The sequence below is a fragment of the Neomonachus schauinslandi genome, chromosome 5 (genome assembly GCF_002201575.2).
Source record: "Neomonachus schauinslandi chromosome 5, ASM220157v2, whole genome shotgun sequence".
Classification (NCBI taxonomy): domain Eukaryota; kingdom Metazoa; phylum Chordata; class Mammalia; order Carnivora; family Phocidae; genus Neomonachus; species Neomonachus schauinslandi.
Genome location: NC_058407.1, coordinates 27,166,158 through 27,184,891, shown reverse-complemented (window position 1 = coordinate 27,184,891; position 18,734 = coordinate 27,166,158). Strand labels below are relative to the sequence as shown.

Genomic DNA, 18,734 nt, shown 5'->3' with positions numbered 1-18,734 from the left:
CCCCGCACCTCACGGGCGAAATCGGGACGTCAGTCACTGCGGAGACTGCCATCGCTGCGATGCCTCCAGGCATTTCCTGACCGGGGTGCAACTTTTTGTGAGGATGTACGTAGTTGGACCTCCTCGCCTGGAGATGATATTTAAGGTCTCCATGGGGCAGGTAGCGGTGTTTATAAACAGGGAGGGAGGGGTCTTTGCCTCTTCCTACTCACGGGTATTTTGGCGGGCTACCGCCAGCCCGCGCTCGGACGCAGCCCCATCCCCTCAGGCTCCGAGGAACCCACGTTGCCGCGCGGCCGAGACCCCGCCCCCCGCCGCCCCTCCCCCGCCGCAACGGTCCCGGCACGCAGGCGCAGGGGCGCGCGCAGGGCGGGGCGCGCGGAGGCGGGGCTGCGCGGGCCCACTTAAATATAGGGGCGGTGGGGGCGGCGCGAAGCCGCTGCGGCGCTGCTGCCTAGACGCCGCGAGTTCTTTTAACTGTTTCCTTGTGGCGCGAGCCTCGAGTCTCGCTCTTTCCCCGGCGGCGACGGCGACGGAGACGGCGTTGCCAGCAGCAGCAACAGCAGGAGGGAGCGGAGGCGAGCGGGCGGCGGGCTCCATGGAGAGCGGCGGACGCTCGGGCAGAGGCGGTGTTTGCTCTCCGGCACCCGGGCTGCAGTGACCGGCGCTTGCGCCCTGCCCCACGTCGAAGCGGCCACCGGCCCCGGGACTGACCGGCCTCGCTGCCACTCCCCGCGCCGCCGCCTCGCCTCCCGGCGCCTCTGTGCCCCGACTCGCCCGCGCCCCAACTCCCCGACGGGGTGGCGGCGGCCGGGTCCCCGCGGCGGCGGCCGGAGCAGCAGCGGCAGCAAGAGCCCGCCTCTATGATGAAGTTCAAGCCCAACCAGACGCGGACCTATGACCGCGAGGGCTTCAAGAAGCGGGCGGCGTGCCTGTGCTTCCGGAGCGAGCAGGAGGACGAGGTGAGGGCCTCCAGCGCGCTCTGTGCCCTCGGCGGCGGGGGCGCCGGAGCAGGCCGGGGGAGCGGGGGGCCGGGGCCGGCCAGGGTGGGGGTCCTTGCCCTTCCCCTTCCTCGCCCGACCCTTCTTCTGGCTCCGGGGCTGGGAGGGATTAGTTAGCCCCCTCCTTCTTTCCCTCCCTCCCTCCCTCCCTCCCTCCCTCCTTCCTTCCTTCCTTCCTCCTTCCTTCCTTCCTTCCTTCCCTCCTTCCTTCCCTCCCTGCTTCCTTCTTTCCTCCTTCCTTCCTTTCTTCCTTTCTCTGGGTTGACAGAGGAGACAAAGGGGCTGGCCCAGCCCTATGTTCTGCTGGGCGGTCGTGAGGACCTGAGGCCGAGACGCCTCCCGGCCCGCGGGAAGGTCCTGGGCCGTATAGGTCGCTTCTGGCGGGAGTCACCATCTTAACACGCGAATTGAGTGTAAAGCCAGATAAACCTCGAGTGCTAACAGAGGCGGCAGAAATGGCGTGAGTGTTGCAGCCCAAGCTCTAATGCCTCTGCCTCTGTTATATTTTCCTTCCACGTTACAGCAGTTTGCGTTTTCGCTTTAAACCTAGGGATGTTTGTGGAATAGCCAAACAGACGCCGTGCTTTAAAATAAAACCCCATTCGGTCTGGTTTTTTAAAATCCCACTTTTAAGTGGACCCTTTAACTCGCAAGCACTTGGCATGATTATATTTGATATATATTTTTTTTAAATGGCCGCCTCTTTTAAAGTTTTCTGACAGCAGAAAGATGGCTAGTGAAAAATGTGGAATAACGCCAGAGGGAGAAGATGGTTAGAGGTCGGCAAAGTTGCCATTTTCAGACCGTAATCTCTAGCTCTCAGCATATTTATCAAGGCTTCTTTACTTTGCTGTGTTTGGTTTGACATCTGGAGAAGAGCAGCCTTTCTTGTTCTAAGAGTAAGCAGTCAATCTTCTGTAATTTACCCTCCTGCGTTGGGTTGATATGAGGCCCTTGAGGTTTTCCTGGAGAGCAGTTTTTCCTTATTTGTTACATTTATTTAATTTAAAACTGGTTCACTGTTTTAAATTTGCTTAAGGCAGTAATAGTTGATTGGTAGCCATGAAAATCTTTTATAAAGCATTGCCACTCCTAAAATCATTAGACAGGGAAAAAATTAACAGAGTTCTGCTTCCATAACCAACTGTATCCAATAAAATACCAGGCTAAAGCTGGAGACGAGAAATGTAATGGCTTCCTTATTGCTAATCTGTGTAGTTAGGATGAGTATGACACAGTGTACACTCGGTAGCATAGTTCTTATTATGCTAACAAAAATCAAAGTGCTTCAAAATGGTGCTCTTCAAACTCTGGTTTTGCCTTTATTTTTTGAAAAGAAACCAAGCCTTTTAGTGTTGATCAGCCCTCAGTTGGGGGCCTTTAAGTGTTAAAACCTAAATTGTCTTGAGTTTTCCGAAGAAACAGGTCTGCATCTATGACTGGGCTCACTTTGGAGAGCTAGGAAGTGGAAGGGGAAAGATGTTGTAACATTCACAGAGTCAACAGTCAACCAGCCTTAAGTATATTCTATTTTTAAAAAGATTAGAAAATCGTTGAGGGAAGGGCCATGTTAGGAAAAAACAAGCTTTCAATACAAAAGAATAGCCCAAAGTGATCAAGCTAGGTCAGGGATCTTGTCTGATTGGCTCACTGTTGTGTAATCACATTCTTAGTTGAGTGCTTTCCTGAAAACCTGAGTTTGTTACATTTCATCCTCTTAGTGCTGGTTTATAGGTGAGGAGACAGTTGCAGATCATAAGTATTTTCCCCAAATGACATAATTAGGAAGCGGTAGATTGAGAATTCAGGATCCAGTCCCTGCTCCTGATGCTGGGCTCTTGGCACAGGGCTCCTTAGCAATTGGGTGCATGCTATTTGCTGAATGAGAGATTTTGTGAGGCTGAGCTTGGAAGCCTTTCTGGAAGTGATGACTTTGAAGTCTTGCCATAACCTGAACTTGGAATTCAGGCTTTGTTAAAAAAAAAAAAAAAAAAACGTTCCCAGGAGAAAATACAGGAAATGGGAAGAAATTGAAATGATCTGTATTGTGTGAATGGTAAAGCTAAGCCTGAAGAGAGCTTCAGAAATCACCGTAGTAGATCAATGAATTAACGTTTGTGCTTGGGAGTTGTTCCTACTGTAATAAATGCTAAATTCCTAGCCTCTAGTTGAGTCAAGAGACTACTGCCATTAGATAAAATGAAGTAAGGAGCAAGCTCTGGAGTATTAGAGAAATCTGTTACGTAAAACTGGGTAAATCTGGTACAGTGCAGACTGAGAAACCAAGTCAGAATATGTTCTAAGGGAAGGCTCTAGAATTCTCTAAGTAAAATGCACAGCCAACCTTAATGTGTGGTTAATTTCTGTACTTGTGTATATTTGGGGCTCTTTCTATTATATGATAGTTACAAAGTGAACCCTATTAGCTTTCCTGGACATCTTGCTGTTTTGCTATGAATTTATTCCCACTCTGTTTAAATTATACTGGTAGCCTTCCAAGGATAGGATACAAAACAGCCTGAATCCACCTCTTTAGCTAATAGGTGAGAATTTTCGCCCCTACTGGGTTAACAATACCTAGGTCCTGGTTGGGAGATTTAAATGTATGCCTTATTTTAGGATGAAATGTTTATAGACTGTCAATTGAAATAAAATAGTAATTGCTGTTTGACCACAAAAAGTTACGCAGTGTTCTAGTATGGTTCTCCTCGTACTGAAGGAGTTAGTAGCCCATAATTGAGAACAGGTTATTTTAGGAAAGAAGGTTGTCCTAACAGCACAGTCTATTTTTTGGGGGGTGTTTTTATATTTGCCTGTTTTATCGTCCCTGTGAGGTAAATAATAAGAATTAGCATTTGTACAGGAAGAAATTAGGCAGCAGACATAATTTGTCCCAAGGTCAAAGAAGCTGGCAAATAATTTTGACCCCAGGTGCTTTATTTCTAAATCTCCTGTTCATTTGATACTCTCTAGCTAGTTTTTTCTGTAGGCAACCACCCTTAGTTTTGGCAGTTGGGCTTCCTCACAAGCCCACAAATAAGCATCCCATAGAGTAGCTGGGATATTGTGCTTGTACGGAGGAGGAGGATAATACATTCACAGAAGGTAACCAAAAATAGGTTCTTTTGAACATATTGTATATATGATAGTTTGAACAGGACTGTAGAGATGAAAAGTGTCAACTCCTAAGAAACATACTCTGTAGCGGGAAGATAGACAAATGACTGATATAAAGGGAAATAAGATAAGGGAAAAGTACCATCACGTGCTCCAGGGTTAAGATCCACTGGAGCTGGATTTCAGTCAGTGAGAGAGGAAGGACCAAGTATCACAAACAGCAAAACTTGGGGCTGTGGGTTAGTTGAGCCGCAGCTTAGGATAGCATAGGACAGATAATGGTTGAAAAAGAGCACCTTAACTATTAGGCTAAGGAGTTGCTAGGGAAGAAAGGAACACTTAGTTTTGAACAGGGAACATTTACATTTTAAATGTATTCAAGCTTGAGGATGATCTGGCAGCAAAATAGGATAGAGTGCTAAAAAGAGAAATAGAAATGACTTGATTCTGGGTGGAATCCAGGCACAGTTGTGAGTGAGAAACACTAACAAAACAGTCTTAAAGACTGCCCCCCTACTCTTCCATTTGGATTTACCACCCTACTTAACTTTTAAGCTCCTTGAGCCAGGGACTGCATTCTACAGTCTGCTAAATGCCCAAAGTGTATTAACTAAATGTCTGAATTTTACAAAATCATGCACTAAAAGTAAGCCTTGGGAGGGAAAGCAGAGTCCTAAAAAGACTTGGTAGGGAAAGCAGAACTCTAAAACCAGAGCCCTAATAAAAACAATCTTAATAAGAAATATTAGTACAGGTAAATCTCTCCTAACATTTGTACGCTTGGGATCAATAGGCAGTCTGCCTTTTCAGATGTATACTCTGGGGCTTATACTTCCGTAGAAGTCCTTTTAGATTTAAGTCCTTGAAGATACTTGCTTCAAATGGAGACCACTTTTATGAAAGTTAACTATCCAAAGGCAGCCTTTTCTAAACATAGGGAAATGTCCTCTATGCCTGCAGCTCTCCCAGACCTAAAGTGATTCTTTGGCCACTCAGCCACTTCCTTCAAGGGAAGGCATTTTTGTACAGTTTGCATCTGTTTCAGGCTCTTGGTATATATCACTAAGGCTTTCTGTAATGTGTGAAAGAAAGCTTACCCATAGCTTCAAAACACTGACATGCTAGAAGAAAATGTCATCAGCCCAACTTAGCATTCATCTATCTACCAATCCCATACAGATGGTCCCTGACTTCAATGGTTCAACTTGTGGTTTTTCGACTTTATGATGGTGCAAAAGTGATACACACTCAGTAGAACCCGAACTTCAGATTTTGAATTTTGATCTTTTTCCAAGCTAGCAATAATCTAATATGGGTTAAGCACATTTTCCCAAAATGAGCTGTTATTTTGGATGCTCCTATAGCACTGTGCCTCTGTAGTCCAAGAAGTAGTACTAATTTGTTTAGTAATAACAGTAGGTAGCTGGTTAATGGATACAATAATCATTGTTATAACTTAAGATCTTTTTAAAATGTGTGCACACTGGGTGTTCCTAATATGCTGCTTGCTGGCCTAATTTTGGCTAAATGCCTATAATACAGTTACTATGGTAGAGGTAGTTTAACCATTCACACACATCCTAGTTCATGATAATGTGGGAAGAAAGAACAAAAACTCCAGTACAGCTTCTAATAGCTATAATTCACAAAATAAAACTCTTCATTCTTCAATTTAGGAATCACTTGAGAGGTTCTCTAGATAGCTCCCCCCCCCCCGAAGTAGTCATTTGTAGTGACTAGTTGTTCCCAGAAGCAGGCTGTGACCAAGAACAGTTATAAGGGTAAAAGCTGAAACACGAAGGACATTTGGGGGCCACTTGGTGTATAGGACTAAGAATTTCAAGTACCTCCATCTTCTGAAGGCATCACTGCATCACGTAAACCTTGAACAGCATTTTTTTTTTCGTTTACAAGCTCTTACACACCCCCAGTGAGGACGACTTACTTAGGTGATAGAGTATAGAATCTATACTGTAGATTACTCCAATTCATAGACAAACCTTTGTCCAGGAAGACTCAGGGCTGGTTCCAAGTAGACCATTATCACTATACTGTTGCTACTTAAAGTGAGAAGTACTTATATTCCAAATGCTTAAAACATTAAGTGTCTAAGAAAAAGACAAGTGTGAGAAATGGCTTCTTAACAGTGATAAGTGAATCTGTTGTATTCTGATAATTATTCAGTACATGGAAGGAGGGGTTGGGGTTTGATAGTGTAGTAGCAGGAATGCTTATATGAAGGTGGGCAGGTTGAATCAAGGAAATATCTTCACTTTTCACTACTCTTAACAGCACTGGCTTTGAGGTTGAGTTTGATTCAAGTCTCATTCTGCAGCCTGGTGGGTTGGCTAACCTCCTTTTTATAAATCTTCCTTTGGTCTCAGCTCTGGCTTACCTGGAAGGTTGAATGTCTCCTTTCATCTCTGTCACCTTGTCACTAATGTGGCAGACTGTCACCTTGTTGGATACACAAAATGTAATATGCCTAGAAAGGTATTTGAAAAGGAATTTAAAACGTATGAACAACCAGGTATGGATTTGTCAGCTATTGGTATATCCTCTTACTGATATTTTATAACTTCTGTTACTTCAGTAATAATATTTTTAGAGCATTAGGAAGCATGCTAAAGCTATATTACAGATCTAGCAGATTGGGGATGTTGTAGAAATGTGAGATGGCTTTTTTTTTTTGAGGATATTAAATAATTTGTGATGGGGTTCTATATGCTTAGATTCTTCTAGCATGTAGGAGGGATTTTAATTCATCTTTGTCTCTACTTAATGCTATTCAGATTCATTTCTTCTACCCTGGTAGATAATCACCACCACCACTCTCCCCTATATAACACAACAAACATACAAATGTGGCCTTGACTTCATTTGAACTCTGAATGAAGTACTCTAGATGAGTAGGCAAATATTTAATGAAACATACTGGTTTCCAAATCTGTTTCATCACTGAAGACTCATTATCAAATCTTTTAAAGCTAGTAGTTTAGATGCTGGTCATTTCTATACTGCAGATACTAATTACTTGTTTATTAAATGTATCATATTTTGGAAAGATACATTTGAAGTTGATGGTTTGATCAATAAAATTTAATCATTTTGGAACGTCAAGGGACTCTTGCGTGTTAAGTTTTCAGATTCTACCTAAATCATTTGTCCAAAACTATACACTTGTTTTCATATGTTTCTAAAAAATAATTTATGAAGCATACAGGGATTCCATGTCACTGACTTTTGGAAGATAAATTTACTCATATGTGAATGATGTCCTTAGATTGCAGATTAAAGATTTGGATTTAATTGGAAGCATAAGTGTTAGTTCAGAAAAGCAGACAGACTCTACTAATGGGTTTTCAACATTATTAACCTTATGTAATTTATCTCTTAAAGACTATCTTGGGACAAATGGGAATTATCATTGACCTAGATACATGACACTGAGTTTCATTTTTTTCAGGACTCAAACATTAAGAATATCAATGGCTTTGAAACTCCCTGTTTACTAAATAAGGATGTACTTTTCCAGTAGCTAGCCCCTGCAGTGTCCTGTCCCATTAGGAAGGTAATCAAGGAAGTTGCTTAAGGAGCATAGAATTGGGTAGTAAGAATTTCAACCAGGCAATAAAAACTAGATTATCTGTAACCCACACCTAGTAATCAGGAAAAGAGGCCTCCAGCTCTGCAGTCCGAAACAGAAGTTGTGGTTTACTTTTCCCTTGATGCAAGATGTGTATGCTTTTATACCTTAAGCATTTTTGTTTTAACTTAAAAACATATATTTGCCAGTCTCGATATAGCCCAAAGCCTTGGAATACCATAGATCCTCCGAAAGCCTCCTTTTTGAATAAAATAAAAAATGAAATCTGATTTGCAGTTTCACTTTGTTTAAAGAATTGGAACCTTGAAGACTCTTGAAGGCTCTTACTGAATTTTTAAATTTCCTTTTTCCAGTCTTTTATAGTAGTCTCATCCGTATTTAATTTGATAGAGGTTTTTAATAACCTACCTTTAATTAATTTTTGCAGTCTTTTTGATAATTCCTTTCTGCCCTCATTTCATCATTAACTCTCAGTAATTATAAAACAAATACAAGTGGCAAAATTTGGGGGGAAAGCCTAATTCTTGGTAACCTGATTCAGCTCCACTAGTGGGAAAGCCGAATAGCTAGTAAGGGCCAACAGCGAGTGCCTAGGCCAGGACTTAAGGTATTTAATTCTCAATAACACTCAACACCCCTAACAAGGATGGGCGCTTGCTTTTACAGAGGACGACACTGGTGCACTGAAAGGTAGATGAGCAGCCTTCATTGTGTGCATCCAGTAGTGAAACACACCTTGGTTGTGATCTGTACAGTTGCAAAACATCTTCAGGTTCAAACCAGTGTTTTCTAATTCTTACTAGATTTGCTGATTCTGGCTCTTTAGTTTCTAATTTTGATATGTAAGCCCTGTTTGCTAATATTTAATAAAGCTTAAATGTAAACCTGTCTTACGTTTCATTTTACCAAAATGGCTATATTTTGACGTGGTGATACCTTCAATGTCAGCCATTAAAATATTTTTTAAAGGATTTTATTTATTTATTTGACAGAGAGAGCATAAGCAGGGGGAGAAGCAGGCTCCCCGCTGACCTGGGGCTCTGTCCCAGGACGCCGGGAACATGACCTGAGCCGAAGACAGCCGCTTAACTGACTGAGCCACCCAGGCGCCCCAGCCATTAAGTATTTTAACTAATGTTGTATCAGCTATTAATTTACAGTGCTTCCTCTGGATTTGCACTGTTCTGCCGGTTATTCATTTGAAGGAATAAAGCCGGTAGAAGCAATAGAGTCCTATCCAGATCAAGAATGAGAGAAATAATGCTCAGACCCCTTGAACACTGATGGATCACCACTTTGCAATGATGGTGTGTCCATAGACCACAGTTTGCTGCTTAGTTTTCAAATGGAGGGGATATGTGCCTGGATAGGTGTTCCTTATCTTCCATCTCAATATTTTAGAGGGTTTGGGGGAAGGTGGGAGTTGCTGAACTATTTTACTGTCAGCCTGGAACTTTCCAGTTGGGGAAGGTTGAGTTCTGGCGGCCTCCTCCGTGGGAGGCGAATCCTGTGCTGGCTGTGAACTCTCAAGGCCAGCGGCTGCTTTGGCAGGAGGGAGGGGGCTGGGCAGCTCGAACTACGGGCACGCCAGACAGAAAAGCAGTGCACATGTCCGGGATTAAACTTCACTCTGAATTGATTGATCTGGTGAGAATGGCTTACATTGGTGAAGGCAGTATACTAAGGTAATTTTGTAAACACTTTTGTTCACGTTGGTTAAGGCACCTGTTACTTCACAAACATCGTTTGGTTATTTATCATAGCCTTTGTTGTTTTAACTTGGGTGAATTTTAACCTACTCTAGCCCACAAATTTTCATTTATAAGATATATATTTCTTGCTTCAGGCACTTAAAATAATGAACCTCTGGGATACTCTGATGATGTAGTTCTTTTTTTTTTTTTTTAAGTGTTTGCATATTTCAAGGTTAATGCTAATCTTGATTGAGGTCTGCAGACTTCCTGTAAAGAGCCAGATAATATTTTAGGCTTTGTGGGCCACACCGTCTCTGTTGCAGCTACCCAACTCTGCTATCGTAGCATGAAAGCAGCCATAAGCAACATGTAAAAAATGAATGAGTGTGGCTAGGTTCTCAGAAAATTTTATTTATGAACACTGGAATTTGAATTTCATATAATTAAAAATATAAAAACCATTTTTAGCTCACAGACGGTACAAAAACAAGTAGTGCACTCACTGTAGCTTGCCAACCCTCTTCTAGATCATAAGTTATAGCTGCCTGTTAATCAAAAGAAGTGACTTTTGTTCACTTATAATTGGTTTGGAATATGAAGGTACTTCTTTCCACCCAATCATAAGTGTAAAAATAACGGGAACTCTCCCTGCCGTGCATTGGCTTTACGTGAATTTCCCTATTCCTTTCTCACAGTCTCGGTTATCTTTTAAGTATTCATACATTTGATAGGTGAGGGAACAGGGTGATGTGCCTGGGGTCACATACCCTTAAATTTGGGAGAATACTAAGATTCTATAACTGAAAAAACAGACATTACGACCACAAACCTAAGTGCATACAGCTCTGAGACTAGTAAACCGAGTCTCGGCTTCTGTCTTTTGTGAGTCTCCAAGAATTGGAGTTTCACGAAGTGAATCTGGTAGTTGAAGTGACTTCATTAGGTTCAGAATGGTGTAGTGATGTGAGCACAATATTGTTGAATTCTGAATTCCAAAAGATGGTGTGTACAGAAGCTGTCAGCTGCTTGTTTGTCGTAGGATGTGCACCCCTCCTAATCTGAATGACCCTGAAAGGCGGGTTAACCTGGAAGGGCTTACGTTCCCAGGCCGGCGGGGGCGGGTTGAGGGTGTTGTCCGGGGCGCAGCACTCCGCGGGCAGCGGCCGTGCACGGTGGTGCTCCTTCTTGCAGGTGCTGCTCGTGAGCAGCAGCCGGTACCCGGACCAGTGGATTGTCCCTGGAGGAGGCATGGAGCCGGAGGAGGAACCCGGCGGCGCAGCCGTGAGGGAGGTTTATGAAGAGGTGAGATGAACCATTGTGGCTTGTTTGCTCTCCTCTCAAACACACTGTGCCTGTGCACTTGGAGGTTTTACAGTGTCGGGGGGGGGGGGGGGGGCTCAGGCTACGTGCACTCAGAAGACGGACAGGCAGGTCACGTGGGTGCTTGCTCTCTTGTCTGGTTCAACATTTTTAAGCAGGCAACTACAGCTAGCATTTTGCTAAGCAGATATTTTTTCTACCTGGTAAAATAGAGCTAAAAGCAATGTAGACATCCCCCAGAATTGTGTAACAGACAATAAGCCTGATCAGTGATGAGTACATAATATGGCGGCCTCGTGTCAGAGCGGTTAGTGATACACCTAGAATGCCCTGCAGGAATGCACAGAGACATCACTCATGCCCTGTAATTCTTTCTCAGATGAATAAGCAAATTGCCTTTATTTGTTTTGTCTTAAAGTTGAGGAAAACGGCACACACACCCATGCACGAAAGCATAATGGCCTGCTTATCTTCTAACAGTTGCTTATAGATAGAACTTGCTTTTACTCAGAGGCAGAATAGCATAGATTTCAGTGCTATAAATTGAGCAGCAACTTAGGATATAAATGGGAAGCAAATGCTAATATTCTCACTGGGTCTTGGTGTGTAGTTACAAAGGTTTCATAGAGATGGGTCTTGAAGGATGAGCAGCTTCCTGATGGAGGAACACAAGTCGTAGAGGAGACAGCGGGTACCAATGTGTTAGTTGTGGTGTGGATTTGAAGTTCCAGTCAGTCTGTTACAGTACTGGGTAAAAGTAATGAGGATTCTGCAGTCAAAGGGTAACATAGAGAAAAAAATTGTACCTCCTGAGCCATGTGGGGGAAAAAAGGGCAGAAAGACCATCCTTTAAGAAGGGTAAACCCTTTATCAGTTCATATGGAAAAGTTCTGTTTTCATTCATGAAGTTTGTCCCATATTGGTAGAAAGTCTTAATTTTTGGTCAATCCCTGTCAGTTCTAATAAAATAAATGACAATCTGATCAGTCTGAACTTGCATATGGAATAAATTAAGCCATGTTTTATAGCAAACCACAGGTTGTGAATCTTGGCATAGCTAAAAAAAAAAAAAAAAAAACCTTACAGAAGCAGGCTTGGTATAGGAGGGCCTATTGTGCTTAGATCCAAGGGTTGAAATAGCCAGAAAATAACTTCAATGTAAATTTTCTTAAGCAAAGGTAACAGTTTTACATTTCATCCTTTTTTAATAGGCTGGAGTCAAAGGAAAATTAGGCAGACTCCTGGGCATATTTGAGGTGAGTAACAAAAGTAATCCTTTCAAATAATAGAATTAACGATTCTTTCCTGACCAGCCAAATAATCTGGCAGCAACCTGAGCTAGACATTTCCTCTTAAAACTATCAGTAAGCAAGTAAGTTTATAAGGATTAGGAGAGAGGGAAGTAAAAGTTACTTTCATATGCCATCAGTTTTATACATTATTACAGTAGTAATTATTTTTATATGACAATACAGTAGAGCTGATACAGAAAGACCTATCTCTTGGTTTACTGATACTGTTTAGTTATAGACTTTTTAGGAGGTACAGTGTCCTCAGTATCACCTAAGGGTTTAGGACTCTTGGGGGATACTGTCTGGAAATGGACCCTTTGCCTTTAGCACATAATGTTAGATGATACACAATAATGACTTTATTATCCCTACAGGACGGTATGAAGGTTAAAAAAAAACCTGATACAAAGAATAGATGCTAAAAGCATAGAATTCTCTTACATAATCTGTTATTACTGAAGGCAAAATGGAATTTGTGGAGAGGGAATTTGGAATTGGCAGGTATTCTATGGAAGGTAAGGATCATGAGACACAAGCTCTTCTCATCTTTTCATCCAAGAGTCAGACAAAGATAATTAGATACATGGTGTATACCTGACACATTGTGGCTTTTTTTTCCCTTCAAGATACTACTAAAGGGTTAGTTTAGTCCTTCTCCTAGAACCATAAACATTTTATTTTTAAGGCTTTTTAAGGGGGTGCCTGGGTGACTTAGTTAAGCGGCCCACTCTCTGATTACGGCTCAGGTCATGATCTCAGGGACGTTAGGTGCTCGGCAGGGAGGTCTGCTTGGGATTTTTCTCCTGCCCCTGCCCCCGCTCACACAGCCCTCCCTCTCTCTCCCCCCGTAATAAGTTCTTTTTAAAAAAGAAAGAAAAAAGGCTTTCTACAGAATTCAGAAATTGTGCAACACTTGGTAGAATTGATGACACCTAGAATACTCTGTTAACAGTAAAGTTCTCAAGTTAATATTCAAACTTTCCAGAATTCAGCACTTGCTTTACCCAATTGAAGAGCACCATCTCCTGGTTAAACTGAAAAATATATTGAGGGTTTTCTGTAATTCAGAGTAGCCATGGTACAAATAGCACATTGTCGATACGCTGACAAGATTTTTGAAGAAAACATCTCACATTATAAATAAAGCTTCTATAACACAGGTAGGTAATAGTATTAACTGCATTACAAATGCTATTTAAATTTATTCATAGACTCTGAACAGAAAATAGTAACCAATGTATCTTTCCCCTTAGAAAATATACAAGGGAAAGTTAGTATTATCCTGCCTATTCACCCTGGTGATTTCAGTGAATTTGTGAACATAACATAATACATGTATTGATTTTGCAGGCATAGAAATAAGACAGTAAGTTCTTGACAATAATGAACAGTAATGTTTTATGTGAGAGATGCCTCTCATTTTTTTTTTGTTCCCGTTCCTTCCCAAAGACATAATACACTATTTGAGTGTATTACTCAGGTAGTTTGTGGTGGAAAAAATTCTGGCAGTGTAGAGCAAGCAGCTCTTGATCTCAGGGTTTTGAGTTGAAGCCCCAGGTCAGGCATAGAATTTATTAGAAATAAATAAAAAATTTTAAAATCAGGCAGTTATCTGAAGTCCTAGACTATATAGTAAGCAAGGCTAACTTTTAATTGAGAGGATGACCCCTTCATTTTAAAACCAACTTGTGTTTAATTTTGAATCTAGAAGCAAGGTGGCAGTTTTTATATGGGTAAAAACTGAGTTTGAGCACAAAGGACTAAAAGATAGTATTCCAGAAATAGACTAACCCATTCTCAACCTTGGCTGTGCATAGTTGACCTGAAAGCTTTTAAACTATCAATACATAATGTCTCTTAAACACATGCATTGAAATCAGAGTGCCACGTTTACTATGGGGAGCTAATTTCATCATTTTACATTTACATTTTGTATTACATAAAATTCACTTCTGTGCTGGGTTATACAACTGGATTATACTTGCCTATGTGCTAACCAGTAGTATGCCACAACTGAATTTTTTCCCCTCAAAAATGTGTAATGGCTAGCTCCTGGAGAGTAAAATGCTTTTCTTTTTATATTCAAGCAGAATCAAGACCGAAAGCATAGAACATATGTTTATGTTCTTACTGTCACTGAAATACTAGAAGATTGGGAAGATTCTGTTAATATAGGTAAGTTCCCTTTCCCTTTGCCATCTGGATTCTCTTAATTCAAGTACTTTGTACTTGTATACCATTTTCATCTTAAATTACTTTTGGTTCCCTTTTTTAAAGAGGATCAGTATGTATGTCCACATTTGAATTATCTTAAAATTCTTCCCCCAACATATTATTGTCTAAGCCATTCCAGAAAAAACAATAAAGTTATTATTTGTGGGGGAGGGGGTGAAGGGCATTGTTAAAGCATATGGCCTACTTTTTAAAATTGACTATTGTAATATAGTGACCAGTGTCCTATTTCTAGGAAGGAAGAGAGAGTGGTTCAAAGTAGAAGATGCCATCAAAGTTCTCCAGTGTCATAAGCCTGTACATGCAGAGTATCTGGAAAAACTAAAGCTGGGTTGTTCTCCAACCAATGGAAATTCCACGGTCCCTTCCCTTCCAGATAACAACACCTTGTTTGTGACTGCCGCACAGACCTCTGGGTTGCCATCCAGTGTAAGATAGAGAGAACTGGGAGGACCTCCCATGTGCAGTCTTGTGGGGAGAGGTCTCTTTTATTTTCCTTGGCAAACATCTGAATGACTCTTGCAAACTGTCTGAATTTGCGATGCAGGATTTTCAAACAGTTTGCGTGTTTTTCAGATGTTTTCAAATCTTCTTAAAAAAAAAATGTAAAATATTTTAATAAGCCAAAGCCATGTGGAATTTTTTTTAGATGCCTTAACTCTGCCCCCAACCCACCCCATCCCCATTTTAGTTCATTTTTTTCACAGCATTTTGTTTTTTGTCCATTTGACATCAGTCTGTGGTTTTTGTCAGATCAGCTTACTTATGGGTATATCTTCTAAATTATTTTCTCATCACAGCATTAACATAGTCAACAAATTCTGTTGTAGAAATTTACAAAAATCTTGATATTAAATCTGTTCGATCTGAAAGCTTGTTTCATAGGATCATAGTTTCAATTCCTAAATTCCAGATTTGGACTATTTCTGAATGGTCTAATAACTATTTTGACAAAGGACTTTTTGCTATTTTCAGGAATTTGTCAACGCATTTGTCTTAAATTTTCACAACTGGTATGTCACTAGCTACCTGATAAGGCCAGTTACCCCCCATAACTCACTAGTCCTTTAACACACAGTTTAACTATATACCGTTGGTGATTTTTAGAGGTATTGTAAGAAAGATGCATGTAGTAAATACATCATCATGAAAAACTGTATTCATGGGATTTGAGTTAGCATGCTAAATCGCCAATTCCCTTTATCCATAATCTCTTTACACAGAATACTTGAGAACCATAATTCCCTCAAGGTAAATTCCTTTTAAAAGATTTATTTCCAGTTTTTTAATTTACTGACCCTTCTTTAGTTAAACTTAACTGGTTACCAGTAGTGACCACAGGATTAGTCTAACCTCAAATGATAGTCAGTGGTGACTGCAGTGGCCTTCTTGCTGTTCAGCTGTTCCAGACTTAGATTATTAGGACACCTGAGAACGTCTCATCTTTTATACGTTGCCAATAAGTACTATTTATCCTATAACTATTTTGTCTTGTCTTTATACTCACTCGGAATCAAGAATCCCATTGACACACAGGTACCTTGTCTGAAACCCCTGTACTTTCCCAAACAACCCAGACAAAAACCTTTGAATAAGACATGGGGCGGTGGGGAGAGTGAAAGATCATTCTGTATGTAGGCATTAGCCTTGTAAATATTGTACTGGTGAGTACAGAGTAGAAAGTAAGTATAGTTGTACATTCTACAAATTGTTAACCTTTAAAAATATAATTGCTGCTAAGTAGAGTGCTGTTACACTTAAGGAAAATCGGTGCCACTGTTTTGAAAAAGATCTTGTGCCATAAATGCAGCTGACTAAATATAAATATTAGTTCACAAATTAATGCTGTCAGAGGAAGGAGTAAAGTAGAAAAACTTAACCAGTGACATTTCATTCTAAATTATGTAGTATGATCAAACATCATCCAGAATTTTTATATTATTCTTTGTACAGAGGTTATGCATCCTGCGTGTTTTTTAAAAAGGAAACATTTTAAATCCACAGATTGACACTTTCAGTCTTCAGTGGACTTAAGATTTTGTTGTTTCTCAGTAATCTCTTAAATTTCTTTATATACCTTAACACAGCAGAGAAACTGGATTTTGTATATAAAAATGTCCACCTGAAATGCTATCACAAGTACTGGGGGAGGGGGATATCTTGTATATGATATTCTTAGAGGTAATAATGCATGAACTTATTTTATAAACTCTTGGACTATGTATTTGACATGTAAAATATGTACAGTATTGTCAGCCATCTCTTAAAAGTGAGCCTATAAATATTGTTGTATAATTATTTTTGGTCAAGAACATTTGTACTAAGTAGTGCCACTCGGGTCAGGATTTTCTTCAGTGCCATTTAGCAAACCAACTGTCTTTAGTCTATGCAACTAGCAAAAATTTGTATGATGCAACAGAATACAGTCGTCAACACTTTGAACTTCACACAAGGGATTCTTCACTATTCTTCTGGAACCCAGTCTAGCAAAATGAGAGGAAAGGCCATAAGGAGATTTCTGTTAAGGGAGAAAAAGCCTTCATTTTCAGGCTCAGCAGTTGAATCTACTATAGATAATAGTGTCTACTATCTCAACCTTCCAAAGTTTACAGAGTGTTGGGACTCATTTCTGCTTTCTGTGGGGTAGATGGATAAAATTGGGCAGCTAAATTTTTCAGTCCCATGTGCCTCCTAAATATATAGGTTATAAGTTGACTTGTAGACACAAAGTAGCAAACTATCCTGAATATTTGTTGTTTGGGGGGGGGTTGTGTGTGTGTGTGTGTGTGTGTATGTATTTTTTAATAAACAAGGTGAAATTTTCTGTCACATGCCATTCAATTTTCTGTCAAACAGTTGTATAAAGCAGCAAAACTGAAAGCGGGGGATGATTGTTGTATACACTCTAAATTGCTTTGCATGGTCTCATTTGAGATAATTGGTGTAAGAATCTTGACTTTTTATATTTGGAAACCAAATAAAAGGAAATACATTTTTTTTTTTTTTTTTTACCATAAGTGAACATCATCCAAGTGGAAAACTTGTCTGGCATTCCATAGTAAAAATTTACTCCTCTCCCATAGATGGTCATATACATAATCTCATATATTTATATGAGTGTATATTTATATATATTTATATATATTCATACTTTCCACTTATGATCCTTACTAGTGGAATTAACTAGTTGTCCACCAGTAAAGTGTTGCCATTACTCTCCCAAATGGATATTTCTATTAAATACCAACCAGTCTCATGGTGTCCCACTATGGCTATATCTTTATAGCTTTCTGCTCCTCAAATGGGTTTTATTTTTAATGATTTTCAAGAGCTCTTCTAGACTATTCTGTAATTACGTACTTAGCTAATAATTACTATCATTTTATTACAGCTGTATTTAAAAGGCTAGTTCCCTTGCCCACCAAAATATTTCCCCAAAATAGTGCTTACCGAAGACCAACTTAAGAATCCATTCAACCTCATTTGGCTTAAATTGGAGGAAAACAAAAAGCATGGCATTTCTCAATGCTGTCTTCACACTGGAATACAAGAATTCTCTGCAGGTCCCTTTAAGCTGAGCTTTGTAGACGAAGTGACAGGACTAAACACTACTTTTTAGTGAACTGGGTTATAACAGGAATGCTGTCATGTAGTTGATTGTCTCAAATGAAGTTTCCAGCTAACCCTTTGTTTCATAAATTTCTAATGTATACCAGAAGCTGCACAATAATCTGCTTTATGCCCAGCATTGTTGCTCATAGCACAGAGTAAGTTTCTGCCCACAAGACTGTTAAAGTCTAAGGGCATCTGTATGGCTCAGTCGGTTAAGCATGACTTCAGCTCAGGTTGTGATCTCAGGGCCCTGGGATTCCAAGGTGTTACAACTTAAATTTTTTTTTTACAGACTTACATGTACCATCTTCAAAAGCAACATTTTAAATTGTGCCCCTCCCCCCAAATATTTAGCAACATTTTATATGGAACTGTAGAACAAAAATCAGGTCAAAAAGTCATCTCCTCTCTGGTGCTACTTTCCTCCCTGTTTTTGTATCTTCCTGACTAGTGCCATTGGCTGAATTCTAGCAGTAAGGTGAGAAGGCCCTAAAGGCCTCTCTTGGCATTGCATTATAGCAAAGACCCAAATTTATCCAAAGGCTCAACTGTCTTTTTGCCAGAAACCAGTCTTAAATTCCTCTACTTTGCCGTGATTGCAACTAATTATCCTCAGTTATTCTTGCCAGTATGTGGAATACTGACTACCCTCTGGATATCACATCCTGGTTCTTAAACAGCAACGCCAGTATTGTAACTCCCATTTTTCTCAATTTTTAATCAAATGCATTCCTTAAATGAAATTAAAAGAATACTTTGACCATTAATGTGTATCCAGAACCTTAAAAACATACCTTTTGATCAAAGTATTACACTAGGAATCCCAAACCCTCTCCAGGAATGTGGACCGAGATTTATA

General features: G+C 40.5%; 1 protein-coding gene across 4 annotated transcripts; it reads left to right on the top strand.

Annotated features, from left to right (window-relative positions):
* Positions 1–432: 432 nt before the first annotated feature.
* Positions 433–17,247, top strand: NUDT4 (nudix hydrolase 4). Of its 4 annotated transcripts, none has more exons than XM_021687327.2 (5): positions 433–962; positions 10,611–10,721; positions 11,951–11,995; positions 14,119–14,206; positions 14,499–17,247. In XM_021687327.2, the coding sequence occupies exons 1-5, from the start codon at positions 864–866 to the stop codon at positions 14,699–14,701; spliced, it is 546 nt and encodes a 181-aa protein (XP_021543002.1). In that variant the 5' UTR covers positions 433–863; the 3' UTR covers positions 14,702–17,247. The 4 variants fall into 4 exon arrangements, with proteins under 4 accessions (XP_021543002.1, XP_021543003.1, XP_044771292.1 ...); XM_021687328.2 differs by having other exon boundaries at positions 434–962; positions 14,122–14,206; XM_044915357.1 differs by lacking the exon at positions 433–962 and having other exon boundaries at positions 9,351–10,721; positions 14,122–14,206.
* Positions 17,248–18,734: the final 1,487 nt, after the last annotated feature.

What these genes read in the sequence shown, in the direction of transcription:
- NUDT4 (XM_044915356.1), top strand. Translation starts at nt 10,482, where the DNA reads ATGACCCTGAAAGGCGGGTTAACCTGGAAGGGCTTACGTTCCCAGGCC. An exon ending in TGAGGGAGGTTTATGAAGAG is followed by an intron (nt 10,722 to 11,950) that starts GTGAGATGAACC and finishes CTTTTTTAATAG; the next exon opens with GCTGGAGTCAAAGGAAAATT. An exon ending in GGAAGATTCTGTTAATATAG is followed by an intron (nt 14,207 to 14,498) that starts GTAAGTTCCCTT and finishes TCCTATTTCTAG; the next exon opens with GAAGGAAGAGAGAGTGGTTC.